Here is a 20724-nt window from a genome sequence, read left to right on the forward strand (position 1 = left end):
GTCTGGTGTAATTCAGCTTTGAGAAACCCTCAGTTTCAGCTCCTCAAAAGACACTTGAAACTCTCCGTTTGATAGGAGCACATGCCCACATTCTTGTTCAACGGCTACGAGGACCTGGACACGTTCAAGTTGCTGGAAGAAGAGGACTTGGATGAGCTGAACATCAGAGATCCTCAGCACAGAGCCGTGCTGCTCACTGCTGTAGAGCTACTACAGGAGTACGACAGTAAGTAGACGGAAAAAACACTTCAGATAGATGTGAGAAAAACACTCAAATGGAGGCTTTTAGTGTGAGTAAATGTAAAAAATGTAACAGTGAGTGTGAAAGAGTACCAACCAAACCTTGAAATCTATTTTAAATTCAGTCACAGAGGGAGATTTTACAGGAAAAGAGTGGTTTTAATGTCAGATGTTGTGTTACTGCCACCAGGTAGCAGCGATCCGGAGCGTGGCGGCCTGTCAGGCTCCCAGGAGAAGCTGCTGTCTGAGGGTCAGGGCCTGGTGGGAGACTCCCCACGGGACTCTGGCTGCTACGAGAGCAATGAGAACCTGGAGAATGGTAATGATTGCTTTGCTTAGTCTAGACCGCCAGCTAAGGCCTCCTCTGGCTCTAGCCTAGTCCTACACAGTGACTCCTCTTTTTTTCCCCCCTCCTCTGGGCTTCCACCTCTGCTCCATCACTTCCTATTTTGCCTCTGCATCCTAACATCTCACTCCTGTGGATCAGCTTAGAAAAAAAACCTCCTCTATCTGCCCCAAAAACCTCCTCCCTTTCGCCCATCTTTGCCTCTCTAGTGTGGACCCTTTGACTATGCTTTCACTCCACTTTCTTCAACCGCTCTTTTCATCCTTTAGGCATTCTTTACCATCAGTGCCAAAGTCCAGTTGTAACTGAGAGGGAGCCAGGCCCCCGACCACTAAGCCTAGTCCACCCCACAATGCTGGGAGCTCAGAGGGAGAGTCTCTCCCCGATGCACAGAACTGTTCTGATGAGAGCAAACTCACTGCCCAGTCAAGGACTCGGGTTCCCAGCTGTCCCACCTTTGGGTTCAAGGCCGATAGATGGATGCCAGAAAGATGAATTTGAGCTCATAGAATATTTCTGTTGAGTGTTTTTAATTCAGGGGGAAAAAAAGCTTGAAGAGTAGTATGTCAATAAATGCCTGTTATTTTTTTGTTGTTGTTTTTGCAGTGGCTGAATCTATAGGCTGATAACATTTTAAGAAATGTCAGGTAACAGATCACTGATGGCGTTTAGCTATCTTCATTTCAAGATGTCTCTTTCCTTTGTGCTCACAGTGGTCATATTGCACAATCATACAAAATGTGCCTAAAATGATGTGGATGAAAATATTTTTAAACTGCAGGTTGTACGAAGTTTATTGAGGTCTTATTGTCAGATTTTTATTTTGTGAGTGTACTTTTTGAGGCTGCTCTATCTCTCTATCTGCATAAAGACTCTGCCTTCTTCTTCTTTCACATACAGCATTCTTTTACCAGCTCCATAACTCATAAATCACTGCTTTGTCTTTATTTTCTTTATCTGTATGGTTCCAGTGTTAACTGCTGGTTTCCCCTTTGTGTTTTTATGTGTCATTCGGGTTCAGTAGTGAAGCGTGCAGTCTGCCACAGTAGAGATTTAAGTTGTGGAATAAAAACCACTTCTCCAAACCAAACAAAAAAGGACTCTGGTGCTGCTTGTTTGACTTTTTATGTTTTGCCTCTTTCTGTTTTTTTTCCTTTCTGTGCCACTAAACTCTTTTCACAAACTAGCTGCATAACATTTAGTAAACATTCTGCATTTCTTTCAGGGCTCCACAGCTCTGCTGTCTGCGCAAATGCAACGATTCATTAATGTGTTACTGCACATTAGTGAATATTTTGAAATATTTATTAGTCGAGAGAATTGGCAAAGGGGTAGAAATTTGAATTAATATAATACAAGGTAATTAAAAATCATTATACAAATGTCCTTCCCAAGAAAAGTCACTGTGGAGCCCTGACTACTCTTTTGATCAGTAGACCTTTCTTTAACATACATGTGTCTGATTTCTGTTACTGGATTTATCAGTTCTTCCTCATATCAAATGACATTTGGAATCCCTTTTGATTGTTTTATATGCTCAGTTAAACGAAAAGCAGGTAATAATATTCAGTCATAATGAAAAAGTCAATGCAGTTGTTGGTTTTATTGCATCATAAATCAGTCTAATGGTACTTATTAGGCAGTAATATAAAAAAAAATAATCTATTTTAGATATATTTTTGTACATTTTGAATACAGGCATCAATACAGTATTGGATTTTCAACCATAAAACACACAGTTGTCGACATTATGTTAGCGACGATGTTCCAATACAATCCAATAACACATCTGCCACACAGACACTACTGAAGAGCCTCACGTTCTTGGTTCGTATTGCATTTTTAATTTTTAAACGATGTTTTATTGGATTGTCAGTTGACCTCATCGTCTTGTCTGAAAATGAATGTTGCAATTAAAGTAAATGTAGTTTCTGTTGGAAATTTAAGGACATCTGTTACAATCCCTCCTACCTAACTCTCTGACACATCTAAAAAAAAATGTCATAAACATCTCATGACATTCCATCTATTGAACTTTTCCGTCATCCCACTTTTTAAAACTCTTTGGCAAGCCGCTCTCTGTGGCTCTCCTCCATTTCATCCATCCATTTTGCTCTGTAAGCCAAAGGATAGATGGTAAGTTGCTTCATCCTTTTGTTCCACTGTTTCTCAAGCATTCCTTTCATGTAACTTTATTTGCGATTGCTGCTGTGACAACAACAAATCAGTCAGTTTAGTCATGAGTCAAAAAAAGCTTATCTTATGCCTGAGGTGCTCCAACTCTTCCTCATAAACATTGCTTTTGACTGTAACTTTCAGATAAGCATTGAACAATAAACATGCAGTGCTTTTTATGAGTTGATTTTTTTTAGTGACTTGGCTCTGGAAGACTTGTTAAAATAATTGCTGTGAACATATTTTCCCATGATGCAAACATGCACAATAGAGTATTTGTGACACAGATGCATATCGTTTTTTTGTTTTTTTATTTTACCACTTTCTCTGCCAAAAAACTGCAGCCATCATAAAAAATGAAAGTCAGCCAAGATAGTAAAAAAAAAAAAAAATAACTGCAATGCTGAGTCATGAACAGTTTTAATATCTATCAAGTGTTTATGTTGGTGAAAGTCGTAGCAAGCTGAAGTGAGAGAAACCTGTTCCTTGTTAGTGTTTCACAAAAGAGTGGGGAAAACGAGTCGATAGATTTGGTTAAACTGGGATAAAAGCATCTACATCTCAATGCTAAGTGAGGGTTTTTATTTTGCAGGTAAGAGCAGGAAAGCTTCTCGTTCCAGTCGTTCTTCAGCCGGACTCCAGTCTCCAGACTACCCGACACTCCCCATGACTCTTTCTACAGAGGCTCTGCAACAGAACGGCAAAAACCAGCGCACAAAGTTCCCAAAAAGCTTCTTCATCAAGCCCTCCTTGAAGGGCTTCAACTTGCTGGGGCTACGCAAAGCCCACAGACAGTCCCCCATCCCAGCCAGCCGCAGCTGTGAAGACCTGGACGGTCCCCCGCAGCAAACCGGACCCTGGAAACGTTCCCACTCTCTGGGAGATCTGCACTGGGAGCAGAAAAAGGATCTCAGTGTGGAGCTCAAATCTGCTAAGGAAGCACCCAAATCAGACAGCAGCAGCCCCAGCAAAGTCAGCAGAGATAGCGGTTCTCCAGCTCAGAATGGGACTCCAACAGTGAGCCCTAAAGCGAGGGCCGACAGACCGCCCATACCCTCCCAGCTGCCTCTCCGCTCCCCTTGTCCGACCACCCAGTCCCCCAACCCTCCAGAGCCCCTCTCCAGTCCCACTCCGAGTCCTCCTGATTCTAGCGCAAGTGGCGAGAGGGTCGTCCGGACTCACCCCAAAAAGCCTCCCATCCCTCCTCCCGTTCCCGCCAAGAAATCTAAAGAAAGACTCGCCAATGGCCTACGTCACCCGCCTCTCTCCCTGCCATCCTCGCCGTCGCCCACTCCATCGCCCACCCACTCTCTCAACCGCTCTCAGCCCAGCAGCCCTATAGTCCGCAGCAGCAGCAGCAGCAGCAGCAGCCCCAGCCACAGCCACGGTGCTCCCGCTCTGCCGGCCAAGACCCCAAGCACCCCGGCCAGTCCTTGTGCCACCTCCTCGGCCTCCTCCATGGGCGAGGAATCGGGCACCCCACCAGCAGTGCAGCCTCCGTGGCTCTCAGATCTCGGGGGCAAGATGGCTGTAACAAGAAAGGCCTCCCATGCCAAGATGGGTCCTGACCTGCTCACCCTCCTGGAACAACGGCTGCAGGCCGAGGGCATCGATCTCACTGAGGAGCCCTACTCTGACAAGGTCAGTAGAGCATCATGTAAAATATGACAAAATAACTCGGCTTCCATTTGATACAACTTTTCGGTCTGACTAATGACAGATGAATTTGTATTAAGCTAATATGCTTTTCAAGCAGATGCCGGAAATCTGACATTTCACTGGAAGCGTAAAAGCTTACCAACTTGATCCCTTCGGTAATTGATCTTACATAAGAACTTGCATAAGTTTCTGTGCTGAATAAGAGAAGGCACAGAGATATGGTGGGGTATTCACTGAAAAAAACACATCCTAGTTGATGCATAACAAAAACATTTGGAGTCATATTTCCGTAGTTAATTTGAAAATAGGACTCCAAAACACCTCAGGGCTATACTTGTCTGGCGTCAGGCTCTTTTGGTTTAGCATTGTAACATGCCTAACTTAACTCAGTCATAATTTGACTGCAACTTGGATCCAAATTACTCTGTGTTTAGGCCAATAACATCAGCAACTTGCTTTGGAGCTCATTTAGTTTAAAAATAGACACTAATAGAGTCTAAAGTCTGTGTGTTTCTTTTGTGTGTGCAGATGCCGTTTTATGTGCGAGGGAATTTATTTGTGTGTGAGGGTGTGGGGGTGTGTATGTGTGCGCACAATAATAAATATGCTGCCTGGAGCTGCGGAGGAAAGACTGTGGCTTGAGTCTCACTATGATGCGGTTCAGACTGTTAAGTTTACGGGCTGAATCTTACTGAAGGCAGACGGGGGTTATAAAACCTTCTGCCTCTCGCCAGACCCCAGGCTGGGCCCCTTAAACATGTTGGAGCCCCCAACACTGGCAGGAAAATCACACATATGCAAACAGACAGAGGCATCGGGGGATGAGGTGAGAAATAGTGCCTCCGACCACAGCCCAACTCTGCTGGACTCCTGTTAGTCATAAGTGGATTGGCAGAGACATGAGAGGCACATTGTTGCCGTAATAGCAACACTATGAGCTTGAATGGAGTCGCTGGTGTCAAAAGTCATCCGGGAAATCAAATGTGCAGTTTATCATGTTTTATTGTAAAAACAGCTTTCAAATTCCAAAAATATGATTAGATCAGTAGAGACACATTTCAACAAGAAAAGCACTCTGAGAGCGCAGTACTGCACCAAGGCTGCTCAGTCGTTGTATCATTTCCGATGGATGAAATCTTGAAAATATTCGTGGAAGAAATCACACAACCATAGCTGGCTACTTAATATAGATGTACCCACAAACAAAATGACCTTGCGCTGAGCACTAGTGTGTGTTCTGCATGTGTACGTTATGTACGGATACTGAATCGCGTGACCTAAATATGTAGCGGGTGGTGGGAATTGATGGGACTCAGAAACACCTCCACAATTTAATCAAATGTTCCTTGTATCATTTCTGACAGATAAGTCCTGATAAGTCTGCAACAATTGATTTGTAGTAGAATCACAATCATGTGATCATCAGCAGGCAGCTGATGTAGTGTTCACTTGTTGTTATAGTGATGCTGTGCCGCTATCTCACAATGATAAAGAAATCTTAAACAAATCCATGGATCCAGATTATAAGCTGCATCACTGCCAAAATCTAATCACTTGGTCCTTGTGTCATTTCTGACCTTCCCTGAAAGTTTCACCCAAATCCATTCGTCCATTTTTGAGTAATGTTGCTAACAGACGAACAAACAGACGGACAAACATACGTTGATCATCACATCACTCCGCTGCATTCCTGCATCCAACCTTAGGCTGAATTAAGTCATCATAATGCACGGTGAACCTTGCTGACAATTAGCTACCTTCAGTAGAAGCTCCTGGAAACCAAGGTGTTGAAAGGGCAGGTCAAACTGTTTTTTGGGGGTTTTTTGTTAATAAGAATCTTTTCCTTCATTCATCCAGCCTTTCGTCCTCAAAAGACCTCTGGTTCAGTCTATCTAATGAAAACCAGGCTTTGCTGTAAACCTGCCAGAGCTCCAGATGCTTATGCAAAGAAAAGGGGAACAAGTGCATACCTGTATGTTTAGAGAGGTTTCAGCACAGTCTGCTACTTTGTTTTATCCTTTACCTTGTTCCTGCTTATTAAACTCCTCTAAGCAGATCTTAATATCAGAACTCTGCTCACGAGGTTGCTCTCAACTTTGGCCAATAATTTTATGCGATCAGTCTGCTTCATTCATTCGTGAACAACCAGATGTCGGTCTGCATAATATTAAGTCAAGATTCTCATTCATGTCGGCCCAGTTGACGTTGCCTGTAAGCTTCTCACTGATGGGTTACATGTTTTCTCATGACTCCAAATGTGTTTCTCTTTGCATAGCCTTTCAAACAGCCGTGTTTAATGTCTCTCTGTTCACCTCCCTCCTCCAGCATGGCCGGTGTGGCATCCCCCAGCCTCTGGTCCATCGTTACTCGGAGGACCTGGAGCAGCCTGTCAAGGATGTGGCCTCCACTATGGACCAGCTCCGAGTCAAAGAGCTCCGTAAACAGCACCGTATGGCTGTAAGATAACACCACTGATTTTTACTGAGCATTTTGTGGAAATTTTGGAATTTAACAGCTTTGTAAATGTTGTGAGAAAGCAACAATGCAGGCTGGAGAAATGGGCCGGTTGGGATTTCTTTGTACCCGAGATCAGTGCCGTTGTTCAAGAGAAGGCAAATTATGCTCGCTTGAATATTTAATGACCCAGATAAATGTGGAGATAAAGTTTAAAAAGACAGTTAATATTTTATTATTGCTGTAAGTAGTCTAGAATTACTTCAGCTGTAATAAAGTCTGTCTCAAATGTGCCGTTCAAAAATAGAGCTTCAGCTTTGCATGTAAATTCAATAATGCGCCATCATCAAAGGAACTACTAATGCGTCTTTATCCCGTTGTGTCGCCCAGATCCCCTCCGGAGGTTTGACAGAGATGTGCCGGAAGCCTCTCGCCTCAGGTAACATCAGCACAGTCTCCGATTGGCTCGTCTCCATCGGCCTGCCCATGTACGCCACGTCTCTGGCGGCGGTGGGAGTCGACACACTGAGCCGTGTGGCCTTGTTAACAGAGAGCAGCGTGTGGGAAGCCGGGGTTCGGGACGAAAGACACGTCCGCCGCCTCATCACCGAGGCGCGATCGCTCAACACGCACAGAGGGGTGCAGTCCTAATCATGTCGGTGGAAATCCAACAACAGGTATCAACTCACTGGTGTGTACCATCTCATTTTAACCACGGCCAGTCGGTAGCCACGGATGAACCTGGCCACACGGAGTGACCGCAGCACTAAAACACTTCCTGTTCCGCACATGCCGAAAGACTTAACATGAGCTCTCCCATTTCCTCTCTTCATCACTTTTCTGAAATGTTTACGGCACTGAGGAGTTTCTCCTCACAGCCAAGACAAGATATCAGATGCCTTTTCAAGAAAAAACAAACAGACTCTCTCTGTGGGATGGCTTTTACTCTGAAGACACCCACAAAGTCTTAAAATAAAGACTTGGATCTGCCTTTAAGGAAGATAGCACACTCTTTTATAGGATGGATGTTTTTTGTTTTTTTTTTTAACACGGAAAGACGGTTTACTTCCTGTATAATTCATAAAGTGCTTCATTTTCAACTCTTGCGGCGAGGCGATTATTAATCAGAGGGTCTTTTTTTAAAGGAAGAAGCTCGGCCAAAGTGTTTCATTCCCACTAATAGGTTCGTGATGACAGAATTCACCTAACACGTGGACTTTTTAATCGACTAAACACATACACCAAAATAACAGGTGGCTTTGAGGTGGCTTATTTTGTATCATGTTTCTGTATTATAGCATAATGCACATCTTAATTTTCAAATGATTTATATGTTCGGATATGTGTTTGCCTTTTGAATGTTGCAGCCTTATTTAGAGGCCAGCTCTCAGTCATTTCTAAGCTGAAACAGCTGATGCCACACCTTTATATTTCATAAATCTGAAATTTCACTGCGTATCCTGGATGCGCACGTTGCTCTAATATTCCGAGTCTTACAGGAAGCTTTGTTTTACTGTAGTAATCACGATCAGCTTTCACTGAAACAGTACATTCCCTGGTGTATCATTTTAAGTTGCTATTAAGAATGAATAGATGAATAGAACATACTGGATGCAGTAGTTTTGACTACATGGTGACTGAGACTGAACTGTGCCAAAGGTGCAAGCTTTTTTCTTTCTTTTTTTTTCTTGTTCTGAATGTGTCAAGATTTTCTTTGACGTTCAGCCAGATCATTTCAGCGATGTACACGGACCACAGAACATGCTTCTGAGTGATTGCAGCTTCTATACATGTGAAGCCCAGATGATAAACCGCAGCAACGGCGCAGACATCGTCCGTGTTCTCTGGATGATATTCAAAATACATGTCGCGAAAAGCGGCTGCGGGAACGGCTGGGAGGAGAAAATAAAAACGTCTGGAAGACGCAGCTAACATCTGGGCTGTCATATCTGAGATTTCTTGGACGTCTGGGCCGTCTGCGCTTCGGCTAAAGTGTCGATGTGGAATTTGAATTACAGTTGACTAATAAGCTCTTTGGGGATTTTGCATAACTTCGAATCAATGCCAGCCTGGAATTGGTAAAAGCAAACCGTCACATCAGGTGAAAAGCTGACCTCCATGTTCTGCACAACAACGAAAAAACAAGTCTTAAAAATTCAGGGAAACACTGAGTGGGGTCAGTTTGTTTTTGAGAATATAAATCTTTGGGGCCAAAATCCAGAATGAAAAATAACCAGACTTTCATGACTGTTTCATTTGCATGAAACGGACCAAATAAATATTCCTCATGATTTTTTTTACCCTCCGATTTCTAACAGTTTCATAGCAGAACTGAGCTTATTCCACAAATTTCATATTTGAGAATTTGACCAACTTCATGCTAAATTTAGAAGTTGTTTTTCTGCAGTGGGCACTTGATAGAAAGATATTCGATGCCTTTTTGTCCTCTTCAATCAAAGTGGTGCTCTGAGAAAGTGAGGAAGGGAGGGTCGTTATTAAAAACGTACAAGACCCAAGAAGTGTTCTGTAAAGAATGAAAATACTGACACTGTAAATGCACTTTAGATGGTAAATCTAGCTGTTTTATAGGAAACAAAATTGGCTACATTTTGTTCACGGGTCCGTAAATGGACTTTTGTCGTCAGGTAAAGGGTTTCAAGGGTTATGCTGGTATTTTATTTTAGTATTCAGTTCCCGATGCCAATTTTAATACCCATTCACGAGTTAACCTCTTCCAGTTATACTCACTTCTGATTTGTTTTTTTGCAGACTGACAAAAAAGAAAATTCTTAATTACATATATGAAATGCTTAGCAGAAGTTGCACATTCTGTATATGTAATTGATATTTAAGTAACTTATTTTTTGCTTTTTTTTCATACCAACTGTAATTAGCTGTACTATATGAATAGCAATACCTTCCTGCATAATGCATATTGCTCTAGCCAGTAAGGAACTACAGTATGTATTGTAAAATATGTGTACAAATTATTTTATTTGGTTTTCATCTACCTAATGATTGTCCATACAGATTTGCCTGTGTATTGAAACAACAAAAGTAATGTCCATAACTATTTGTCATTCTGAAGTATAATAAAAAACAGTTTCTTTCCATGTGCTGACCTTCTGATTGTCTGTCTGCACTTACACACACACAAACACACAGTAATGGAAAGTAATTTTATCAGTGTGACTTTGCACATTGGCTTGTTGAGACCTTTTTTAATTATATTTTATAATTAAGACTGGTGGGGAAAAAAACTGGATTTGCAACAAAAAGGGAATAATACCACCAGACTCGACGCAAACCTGTCTCTCAAATATGTTATTATCATATTCTTAGATGTAAGAAAAAAGGATTTAATGTGATTTTTTTTATGGTTTGGTCAAACTGAAAAATAAAAGAATCTGTAACCATGTTGTGATTCAGCATCTCTGAATAACAAACCCCTGCACTTACTCTGGTGTCAAAGGTTCAGTTGACTTAGGCCTCCGAAAATAAGGAGCTTAGAAATGTTGTCTCGTCGTGTCTGGCTTGTAATGCCTCATTTAGAAAACTATACACATCTCCTCAGGACGGAGACAAGTTCCACTCCAGATTTATTCTGCAGGTCGACCGCCTGTCTGGCTCTTGTTGTGGTGCAGCCCAACGGAGGTTTTCCCTCAGTCTTATTCATATCAAGCAGCCCCAAATAGGTAGAGACCAGACTACGAGCCCCAGTTTAATAATATTTCGCCCCAAAGGGCTCCGCCGGAGACGATTTTACGAGCACAACTTCTATCTCAGCTGATGTCTGGCGTTCTCCTGAGTGAAAACACAGACAACCGAACAAGCACTTTCTTCAAAAGGAGCAAAATCATTTGCTTGCTGCTGGTACTTTTGGGGAAAAAAACAGGAACTATACAATCATTTTTCCTTATAGGGCTGTAGTGAGTCATTTGCCTCTCTTTTATGACTCTGTCTTGCACAGACGCAATTGCTCACCCAAAATATCTCGGGACGAAAAGATAGCAGTGAACCTTGTCTAACTTCTGAGCTACTTTCCTTGAAGACTTTTTGCACAGACGCATTGTATTTGTGTCTGAATACAGCCTATAGTGAGAAATCCCTAAAATTCTAACAGCAAATAACAATATATACACAAATAAGGTGGAAATGACTGAATCGTTGTACTCCATCAATACAGAGCATGAGCTTCTTGCACACAGTCACAGGAGACTAAGAAACATCGTCATTATTCCACAGATTCCTCAAAGCGCGCTGATAAATTGTAATGAGTGTGGCGCTTTCATCGATCTTTCTATTCTCCTGCTACTTGTTTTCCTCCAGTTGTAATTTAAGCAGTTCCTCTATGCGTCCGTGGTGTGTGTGAAGTCTGATCCCTCAAGTTTTCATTAGTGTTTGGAGCCAAAGCCACCTATCTGGATTTCTAGCTGCCTAAGTTATTCCCACTGCATTGTCTGTCTGCAGATTTCTTATTATGGAAAGGTAAACTCAATTAAAGAGCTGCTTCGTTCTTAAGCGGGTGGCTTTAATCGAGACATTTTCCATCTGCCTGTCTTTTTTGTCCAATATTTACTCTAATTTGATGAAAATCTTGAGGAGCCACAGGTGGATAGACACATTGTTTGAAACTTTAGCTGAATTCCAGCCCTGGGATATCACTGGCAGGTATACGGACACAGCATAACCAGAGGCAGCGAATTACCGATCAAACAAAGCTGGGAACTAATTACATTTTAAACATTTATCCAGGCCTGTGTGGAAGTTTCCTCCAGGTACTTGCAAGAACTAGATGGATGGATAATACATCAAAAAGGTATCATGCCACCAGAACATTTTTGAACCCGTATCCAGTAGTTCTGATTAAACTAAACCAGATTTACTGCAGCGATCTTACTGACATCCATAGTGTGTAATAAACCTTGCCCGGCTGGCTGGACCATAAACCTTTAATTCATTCTCCACTTTTTGTGCCCAGTTTGCATTATACAGCACCGTACTATTTATAATGCATTTACCTGAGGACAGGCCGAGGCACTGGGCCCCTCAACAGAATTATTCTGCTCCTCTTTATTACGTTCAGCCCAAATTGTTTTTCACAGCCAGCGCCGTTTCCCTCGACTACTTTAGCTGTCGCCAGTGAAAGGTCTTTGGTGAGGGGTAGTTTGAATAGCCTCCTAAGTGCAGGTGTAGTCTAATGGTGGGTTCTGGCCTTGCTGGGGAAAGATATATGGCTCAGTGTGAGGCCTGAGGGGACAGAGAAAGTTTTTAACGCACACACATGAGAGAAGGGAGCACATCACAAGCTTCTTTTCATCCACATCCACTCTTATCCTGTGGTGATAAGGCAGATCTCTCCAGCTAATGAATATTAAACATTTTAAAGAGAGATTGGATCACTTGGATGTCTCTATTAGGAATGCAGGATTTGTCTATTGGCATTTGAATGCAGTTAGATCTCGAAATTAGTTGTAATCTGTAATATATGTTAATTTGAGTCTATTTATCAGCAAATTTGCAACATTTGAGGAAATGTTTGAGGAATGATATGCACACTGAAATTAAAAGATGATTTAAATTCCAGTTTCTGCCATTACAACTGGTTTAAATGATGATCTGTAACACTAGGTGACGCTGTTTTACGCACGGCGATCCAAACCAAATCCTGTATGAGGTGGAAGTTTTTCCCCTTCTCTCCACATTCAGTAATTTGACACCCAAAAGACTGAGAGCAGAGAAGGATGGAACCTTAACTCGGCTGGAAGGAGAGAAGGAAGGAACAGTCATCCAGCGAGCGCAAACGAGCAGGGACACGAGCAGAGGCGAAGCGTTGTGCGTAAAAGGGAAGAAAAAAGGAAAACCAACAGCCCCGTGGCTCCGGCAGCGGAGGAGAACTGGGTGCCTGCGCGTCTCCAAAAAGAAAATTAACTAGCTGTCTTGTCTCCAATGGTCTCAAAGCGACAAGTTTCACTCTCCATAGGCGGATGGTGACTTTCCACGGCGCTTTGTGAGGAGGAGATGATGAAGAATTTCAGCAGCAATCCCCTTCACAGCAACAACCAGACTCCCAACCACATCAGAGAGCGAAACATCCGAAAGTACGGCTTACTCTCTGCGATACCGTTGCGACTTTCCCTGCGTGGGTATGGTTTCTGCATGGCTACGCTGTTTCTCTTCTGTTTCGGCTCCGTTTTTTACCAGTTGAACGGAGGACCTCCTAAAATCCTGCTGGACATCAGACAGTATCTCGGTAAGAAACTTTTTCATTCTCTCTCCTCTGTTTCTCGACTGCATCTCGTCATCAAAGACATTGTTTTAATTAAAAGTTGCACTGCACGTCTAGACGTCTTCCTTTTTTTAATGGGGCGTGTAAAGAAATCCAGAAATGGGGAAAAACAGTCGCTTTTATGAAATCCATCGGAGGCCATAGCGTCCCATTCACTCACTGGATTATCTTATATCATTCATAAGTGTCAAATCTTCAAACTGGGTGTGTGGGATGGTGCTACAGAAGGAGAAAGATCCCAGTAAAGATGCGGATACTGATTTTCTGTTTGCACAGCTGGATATTTTTTACCTACCATCCTAAGACTCTAGAAAGTTTTCCTCGCATTTTTAACCATTTTCAGACCAAAACCCGAGGAATGCACTCAGTCCTGCACCGCTGGAATATCAATTATGACTTGGTGGAGCATGATTTAGAGCTATTATGGTAACAAGAACTTAGCAACAGTTAGGATTGATAGTGATGATGAGTGACACCTTTTCTTGGAGAGCCAGCTGGTGCGCTCTAGCCACGCAGCGCTCATTACGCACGACTGGCACCGTGGAACAAGGCGCAATAAGACTGAGGGTAGCGTTTGAAAAGCATGTGGAGCTGTTTGTTCTGCAAATGCCACATGTTTTCCTACTAATACAATTTCCTATTTACCATGTTATGTCCTGAAAAAAACATTAACAATTTATTTACATTCAAATATGACTTGACACTAATATATTCGTGTCATTGAGTGATAACAACAGTAGACTTCCTGCTGTTGGTTAAAAAATGTGTGGCTTAAAGATAAGGTGTATCAAGAGTCAGGAAGTGGTGTGTATGTGTGTGTCTGATCTTGTGATTTAAAGCCCTTTGACGCTCTACACAGAATCAGATGCAGGGCTGATTTCCTGTCAGCATGCCTGTCACCGGCCTACAACGTGGAGTGCAGCACGCGTTTGTCTCCATGTGTGTTGAAAGGAGGTTGTGTTCCTACCTTTTTTGCTCGCAGAGGGCTTAAGGCCTTTATGACGTGATAAACATCTGGAACAGAATGAGAGTCACTCACCAAGTCAGCCACTAATCCTGTGGGTCAGATTGGTTTCCTGTGGACACACATTTAAGACACACATAATCTCACACACTCACACATGCCTGCACACAGTTGCTGCACTATAAAGTCAAGAAATACACGACCGTTCAAAAGTTTGGGGTCACTTAGAAATGTCCTTATTTTTGAAGAAAAATAAGCAATTTTTTTCAATGAAGATAACATTCAATGAATGATAAATCCAGTGTAGACATTATTAATGTGGTAAATGATTATTCTAGCTGGAAACAGCTGATTTTTAATGGAATATCTCCATAGGGGTACAGAGGAACATTTCCAGCAACCATCACTCCTGTGTTCTAATGCTACATTATGTTAGCTAATGGTGTTGAAAGGCTCATTGATGATTAGAAAAGCCTTGTGCAGTTATGTTAGCACATGAATAAAAGTGTGAGTTTTCATGGAAAACATTAAATTGCCTGGGTGACCCCAAACTTTTGAATGGTAGTGTAAGTTTGATTCCTTTTAACACATAAAGACTGAATGTTTTTCTTACATTAAAGTTGTGCAACACAGGAAAAGTAGTGTGAAAGCAGTTTTTATCGTTCTGTTTGGGTGCCATGGAGCGCATTAATACTCCTCTAAAATATGACTTGATTGCCTTGATATGCAGACGCCCAAGTAATATCCCTCTGATGAAACTTTGCAGTCTAATGTGATTTAGAAATCACAGCAGTCGATGCAAGTTCATTTTATTTTCAAGTAACTGCACATTGCGTAGCGAGGCAGCCTGTAATGTCTCTAAGCAGCACTCTCTGCTACCTGAAGCACCACACACAAGCTTAAGGCGATGATGGAGCAGAAGTAAGACAAATCTACTGTTTCCACTCACATAATCCCACAGCCATGTGAGGACCAGAAGGGCGAGGAATTCTTCAATTAGAAGATGTCTGCTCCCACCTGCATGACGTGATCTCGACTACTGCTGCTCCGGAACAGACACCCAGAGGACCTGGGTTTTTGTCGAACACTGACTCCTCTGTGCTCTATCGACTTCAGGAGAGGGGGTTTCTTATGTGACAGTGACATAACCACAGTGGAGCACCTCCACTGGGCTCTGAATGAGTAATCGTCTCCACTTATTATGATGCTGAGGAAAGGGAGAAAAGGCTTTGTTTATAGCGGAAAGTTGTGTCACAGTGAAACATGGACATGAAGTCGAAGGTTTCGGTCAGTTTTCGAATCCCCCGTGATCAATTTCAGGTAATGTCCTTTCAGTCAATTACTCTGAGAGGGAGAATTGACTCTGTGTTATTAAAAAAGGTGTGATGTTAGGAAGCAATAAGTAGACTCGAAGATGTGTCTGCTCATTGTCTTCATTCTGAGGAAAACCTGAAGGAGAGAAGAAAGAAATGTAGGATGAAGGAGGGAAAGATGAGAAGCTTTTCTGTGCAGAATACTCCTGTGATTGGGTGGCAAAATAGCCTGCGCGGGTGCTTTGAAAGAAAGTTCGTAGGGAAAGTTGTTTTCACAGAGAATTTCATGCTCCTTGGTCTCTTCTTTCTTTGTCACCTTCACCCCTGTCGACTCTGAGGCACTTTCTGTCGCTGTCAATCTCTGCCTCGATCAGTCTTCACTCTTCAAATCACCAAAGAAGTGGATGCAAACTGGAGTACCCACAGAAAACCCACACATGCTCAGGGAGAACATGCAAACTCCATGCAGAAAGATCCCAGAAAGGCCCTTATTAAAAGCTTTTAATATTACCGTGTGCACAAGATGTCAACTTCCTGATATGTGTTGCTTTGTGCCGAGATGAAGGTGAGGGGAAGAGAATAGTAGGTTGATTTTGTGCGACTGTGAGTTCAGTATGTGTGTTTCTCTGAGTCCAGAGCAGCACAGAAGGGAACAGACCTTGTTTTGTTTGGCCCGATGGGGAGGTTGGTGTTCGAGGGTGTCACTCAACTTGTACTTGCAGACCTTTAGACCTGGATTTACAGCCTGCTCACCGCTGTGTGCTGCCAGCCGCTGACCCTGTCCAACACTTTCTCAAGTCTCTCTTTCTCTTCACACCCATACATACCGATCAAAAGCCAGAAAGCCTCTTCTTGAGTGACAACCCTGCGTGGCGAAGATGTGTGTTTCTCCGTGGGTGAATGAAGAATCACAGTGTAGCGGTGATTCCTTCAGGTTTGACCCATCTGAACTGGAGGGTGACTGAATTAGCCCTCTGAGCCCCAGGCAGGTTCTGGCTACTTTTTGTTTTCTGCTCCTGACACTCATTTTTACTCCAATATCAAGTATAGAAACAACACAACCATGACGGGAAGTTGGGAGAACTCAAAAATGTGATTTGTGAAGTGAAACAAAGTTAGAAAGTCACAAATCTTTTTTTTAAAATTGAATTTCTTTAATTATTTAACCAAAGGAAAAAAATAAAATGGAGCTAATATATGCAAAATTATTCCAAGTGCCCACAGGTAATAGCAATACTGGAGAAAAAAAAAATAGTGACTCAACATACTATGGATATTTTACTTTTTAAAATTGAACCTAAGGTTTTATATGCGCTATACAAATAAATAAATAAAAATGGACCATTTACCTGCAGTTCAACAGAGTTCAGTGGAAAAGTCCCCAAATATTTGTAACATGACTATAGGTCGCAGCTGAATCACTAATGACTTCTTGGCTTCACTCATGAGTGAAGAAATTTTCAGAATCTGATTAATCAAAACAGTTATGTTTCTGCGCTTAAAAATAAGGTAATTATGGGTGTGTTTTTTTTTTTTTTTTTTTAAGATAAATGTTTTTGGGTTGAGGGAGTTAAACATGATTAAAGTTTTTTTTTTTTTTTTTTTTTTTTTTTTAAAAAGAAAGTACAGATTGTTTCACCTTTTGGCCAAATTGAATCAGTTAAAAAGGTAAAACTGCACCGAATGAAAGATTATCCATGATTAGTATTCAGTTTAGGAATCCTTTTATAAAACAACCTGTCTTCCCTCCTTGTTCAAATCAATTGGAAGAGAAATATTAAAAAGATTTGGTGAAGACTAAAGTGTAGCAGAGTTTAAAAGCCGTTAAACCTGATTTGTTCTTTCTGTTTGTGTTCCTGCAGCAACATGTCAAATGCCAGTTGACTCCCAGTGTTGTCACAATCTGTGGGAAAGCACTGGTGGGAAAATTAGCACCGCACCTCTTTGATAGTGCACAGTATCCTCTTTGAGCTGTTTTGGCCTGAGAAAGCAAAAGGATCTAGAAATGTGGCTTACTTACAAAGATGGTTCCTTAAGTTTAGACAGAATACTTTTACTGCCGTACAAGTGAATCAATGTAATGGACTTTTAATGACAGTAACTGTAAGGTCTTCCTCAGTTTTCATGTCTTGTTACGGCTCGCCATGAATCATAAACTCTGAACAAACCAGACGCTGCCGTCAGTCTTTCACTAGGCATCGCTCTGCTTCTCAAAAGAACCCTGTAACCTTAACACACACACATAAATTTCACTTTTCTGAAAGTGGCCAGTGAAGCGTTGGACTTGGAGACTGCGGGTCGGTATTAGGGATTAGACAGGTATGCGTGGACACAGAAGATGCTTTCGGGTTTCTCTCCTCCACCTCAGTTTTCTGTCGTATTTACGCCGTCGCCAGCCAGGAAGCGGGTGAAAGCAAACTTTTTAAGTGAATTCAACTCAAGTTTAGTTTGGCTGGCGAGTGCTCAGTAGAAAGCAGTGCTACAAATAAACTTTATATGTATATGAAGAGTAAGAGAAAGAAGAGGGGAGGGAAGTGGTGCACAGAGAGAGAGAAAGGGAAAGTTTTTCTGATGTGGACATGACAAACGGTCGGCTTTACTCATATAGTGAGTATTATACACTGAGTTTTATATTTTGCTCAGTATAAGTGTTGATTGCACAGACACCTTAAACTGCTTTACCCTTTAGCCTGCTGTGCCCACGAATCAGACCATTATAATGGCACTCAAATGCATGAAGTTGTGTATTTTTTTATCAGCTATGGATGCTGCATCTTGCAAATCTCAGAAATGCAAACATGTTTTAGGAAGCTCTCTCTTGTCAATAAAATATATACAGTAGCTGTGCTTCATATACACTACCATTCAAAAGTTTGGGGTCACCCAGACATTTTCATGTTTTCCATTAAACTCCCACTTTTATTCATGTGCTAACATAACTGCACAAGGGTTTTCTAATCATCAGTGAGCCTTTCAACACCATTAGCTAACACAATGTAGCATTAGAACACAGGAGTGATGGTTGCTGGAAATGTTCCTCTGTACCCCTATGGAGATATTCCATTAAAAATCAGCTGTTTCCAGCTACAATAGTCATTTACCACATTAACAATGTCTAGACTGTGTTTCTGATTGAGTTAATGTTATCTTCATTGGGGAAAAAATGCCTTTCTTTCTAAAATAAGGACATTTTAAGTGACCCCAAACTTTTGAACGGTAGTGAAACTGCAAAAGAAATTCTAATTAATCTATCGTGCTGTACTCTGGGGGAAATGGATAGAAACCGATGCATTGGAAAATGTAGAATATTCCCTCTCATAGTTTGTATTAAAGATAAAAACTTTCCTTGAATGCTGACACTTTTCATACCTGTGTTACACATGTGCATATCTACAGAGAACTGTCCAAATGAGATGCGTGCAAAGGTAAAGGTCGAAAGATGACAGTAGACGTTTGAAATCGGTGGCCAGCTGATCAGACAGACAACAAACGTGAATGTTAAAATCCCCACAGATTAAAAGCTGTTCATATTTAGAGGCCACCTCTGCTGGGAACTCAGAGAACTCCTGAATAAAGTTCTTGTTGTATTTAGGTGGACGGTAGACCACAGCACATAAGATTGGACAAGATAATTCCATTGTGAACAGCTGTACTTCAAAATAATTATTTACATGCAACGTTTGCATGTGAAATTGTCCTTAAAAACTGTGGCGACTCCGCCTCCTCCACCTGACTCCGCCCCCTCCACCTGACGCTCGCGGTGTGCTGAGGAAAGCAGCGAGGGGGGAGGAGCTCAGTGAACGCGCTGTCGTCACCAAGTTTCATCCACGTTTCCGTCAACAAGAGGAAATCCAGCAAGTGTGTTGAGAAGAAATCATTCAGGATAAAAGTTTTATTTGTTAAAGACCTCGTATTAATGAGGGCGACGCGCATCGGTGTGTGGTCGGTTCACTTGGAACCGCGAGCAACAGGGCGGAGATCTTCCTGCGCGGAGCCTCGTCTGCAGATGCTGACGCCGGGCGGCTGGGATGCGTGTAGCCGGCATCTGGAACAGCTGATCGGAGCCAGCTGACCTCCGAGGAGCACCGCACGATGAAGCCGTCATAGTCCCGAGGAAACCGCGGCAGGTGACGACGATCATACTCCGAGGGCTGCGTCAGGTAGGCTCTCAGTCGAACAAGGACGCCGCTTCGTTTCCCACCGCTTTCTGTGGCGACGTTTGCGGGGCGGAGGAACAGGTAGACGCCGCAGGTAGTGGGGCACAGACACCAGGAACGGTGGGAGCGTCTTTGATTGTCCACTACAGTCGTAGATCGTTGGCTTTATCACAGAATCACGAATATCTAGGAAGGTCTGGCGATCATACACCAGCAGCGGTGACACATTATTTACAAAAAGTGAAATTAACAGCAGTAGAAGCAAAATATGCAATGGCAATTTGTTCAAAGGCAACATCCGCCTATCATCTACACAGCTTAGTCCTCATTAAGGTCGTGGGGGACTGGAGTCTATCCCAGCTGACTTAGGGAGAAGGTGGGGGACACCCTGGACAGATCACTAGTCCATCACAGGGCCACACATAGAGACCAACAGTCACATTCACACCTACGGACAATTTAGACTTACCAATTAACTTCAGCATGTTTCTGGATTGTGGGAGGAAGCCGGAGAACCTAGAGAAAACCCACACATGCACAGGGAGAACATGGAAACTCCATGCAGAAAGATCCCAGGAAGGTCGGGACGCAAACCCTCAAGACGACAGTTCTAACCACTACGCCACTGTGCAGCCCATGAGGGATGTCATACATGCTAAATATGCTAACCAGCTAGATATCAACAGTCTTTCATCAGAGTCATAGACTTCACCTTTATGTGCTCAGTTTTCTTTCTTTCATATCAGGCTAAACAAACAAACATGCAAAATGTTTTACACAGTCTGGTTAGAGCAAATGTTTTATTTTTAGCAGATTTTTCGAAAAATGAAAAATCACAATTTTATGCTTAGATTTGGTGAGGTTTTCAGACTGAAAAGCACATCACAGAGAGGTTATGAGTCAGTAGAATATTGGAAAAACCCATCAATTCTTTTGATTTTTACAGTTTCTGACTCTGGTAAATTGTGTAATTTTGACAATTTATTCAAAGGCAACATGCTTTTCAGAAATGCTTGTTATTCTGGGTTTCAGATGGTTAAAAATGAGTAAATTTATTTCACTTTTTTTTTTTTTTTTTTTAGAAAAGCTTGACAGATCATTTCACCTTTTGGCCGCACATCAGGAAA

General features: G+C 42.2%; 2 protein-coding genes across 8 annotated transcripts in view; both read left to right on the forward strand.

Moving 5' to 3' along the window:
• Window positions 1-9987, forward strand: part of sash1a (SAM and SH3 domain containing 1a) — a 183232-nt gene extending 173245 nt beyond the window's left edge. For all 6 annotated transcript variants that reach the window (XM_023272393.3, XM_023272395.3, XM_023272396.3 and 3 more), the window contains 5 exons: window positions 76-226; window positions 431-559; window positions 3354-4402; window positions 6746-6877; window positions 7265-9987. In XM_023272393.3, the coding sequence (XP_023128161.2) occupies window positions 76-226; window positions 431-559; window positions 3354-4402; window positions 6746-6877; window positions 7265-7525 (1722 nt within the window). In that variant the 3' untranslated portion in view covers window positions 7526-9987. The remainder of the gene's footprint in view (window positions 1-75; window positions 227-430; window positions 560-3353; window positions 4403-6745; window positions 6878-7264) is intronic.
• Window positions 9988-12609: 2622 nt separating this feature from the next.
• Window positions 12610-20724, forward strand: part of usta (uronyl 2-sulfotransferase a) — a 70150-nt gene continuing 62035 nt past the window's right edge. Inside the window, exon 1 of one of the 2 annotated variants that reach the window (XM_023272406.3) lies at window positions 12610-13127. In XM_023272406.3, the coding sequence (XP_023128174.1) occupies window positions 12896-13127 (232 nt within the window). In that variant the 5' untranslated portion in view covers window positions 12610-12895. The remainder of the gene's footprint in view (window positions 13128-20724) is intronic. The other variant, XM_023272407.3, reaches the window with a different exon arrangement.

The sequence above is a fragment of the Amphiprion ocellaris genome, chromosome 12 (assembly GCF_022539595.1).
Source record: "Amphiprion ocellaris isolate individual 3 ecotype Okinawa chromosome 12, ASM2253959v1, whole genome shotgun sequence".
In the NCBI taxonomy this organism is placed as follows: Eukaryota; Metazoa; Chordata; class Actinopteri; family Pomacentridae; genus Amphiprion; species Amphiprion ocellaris.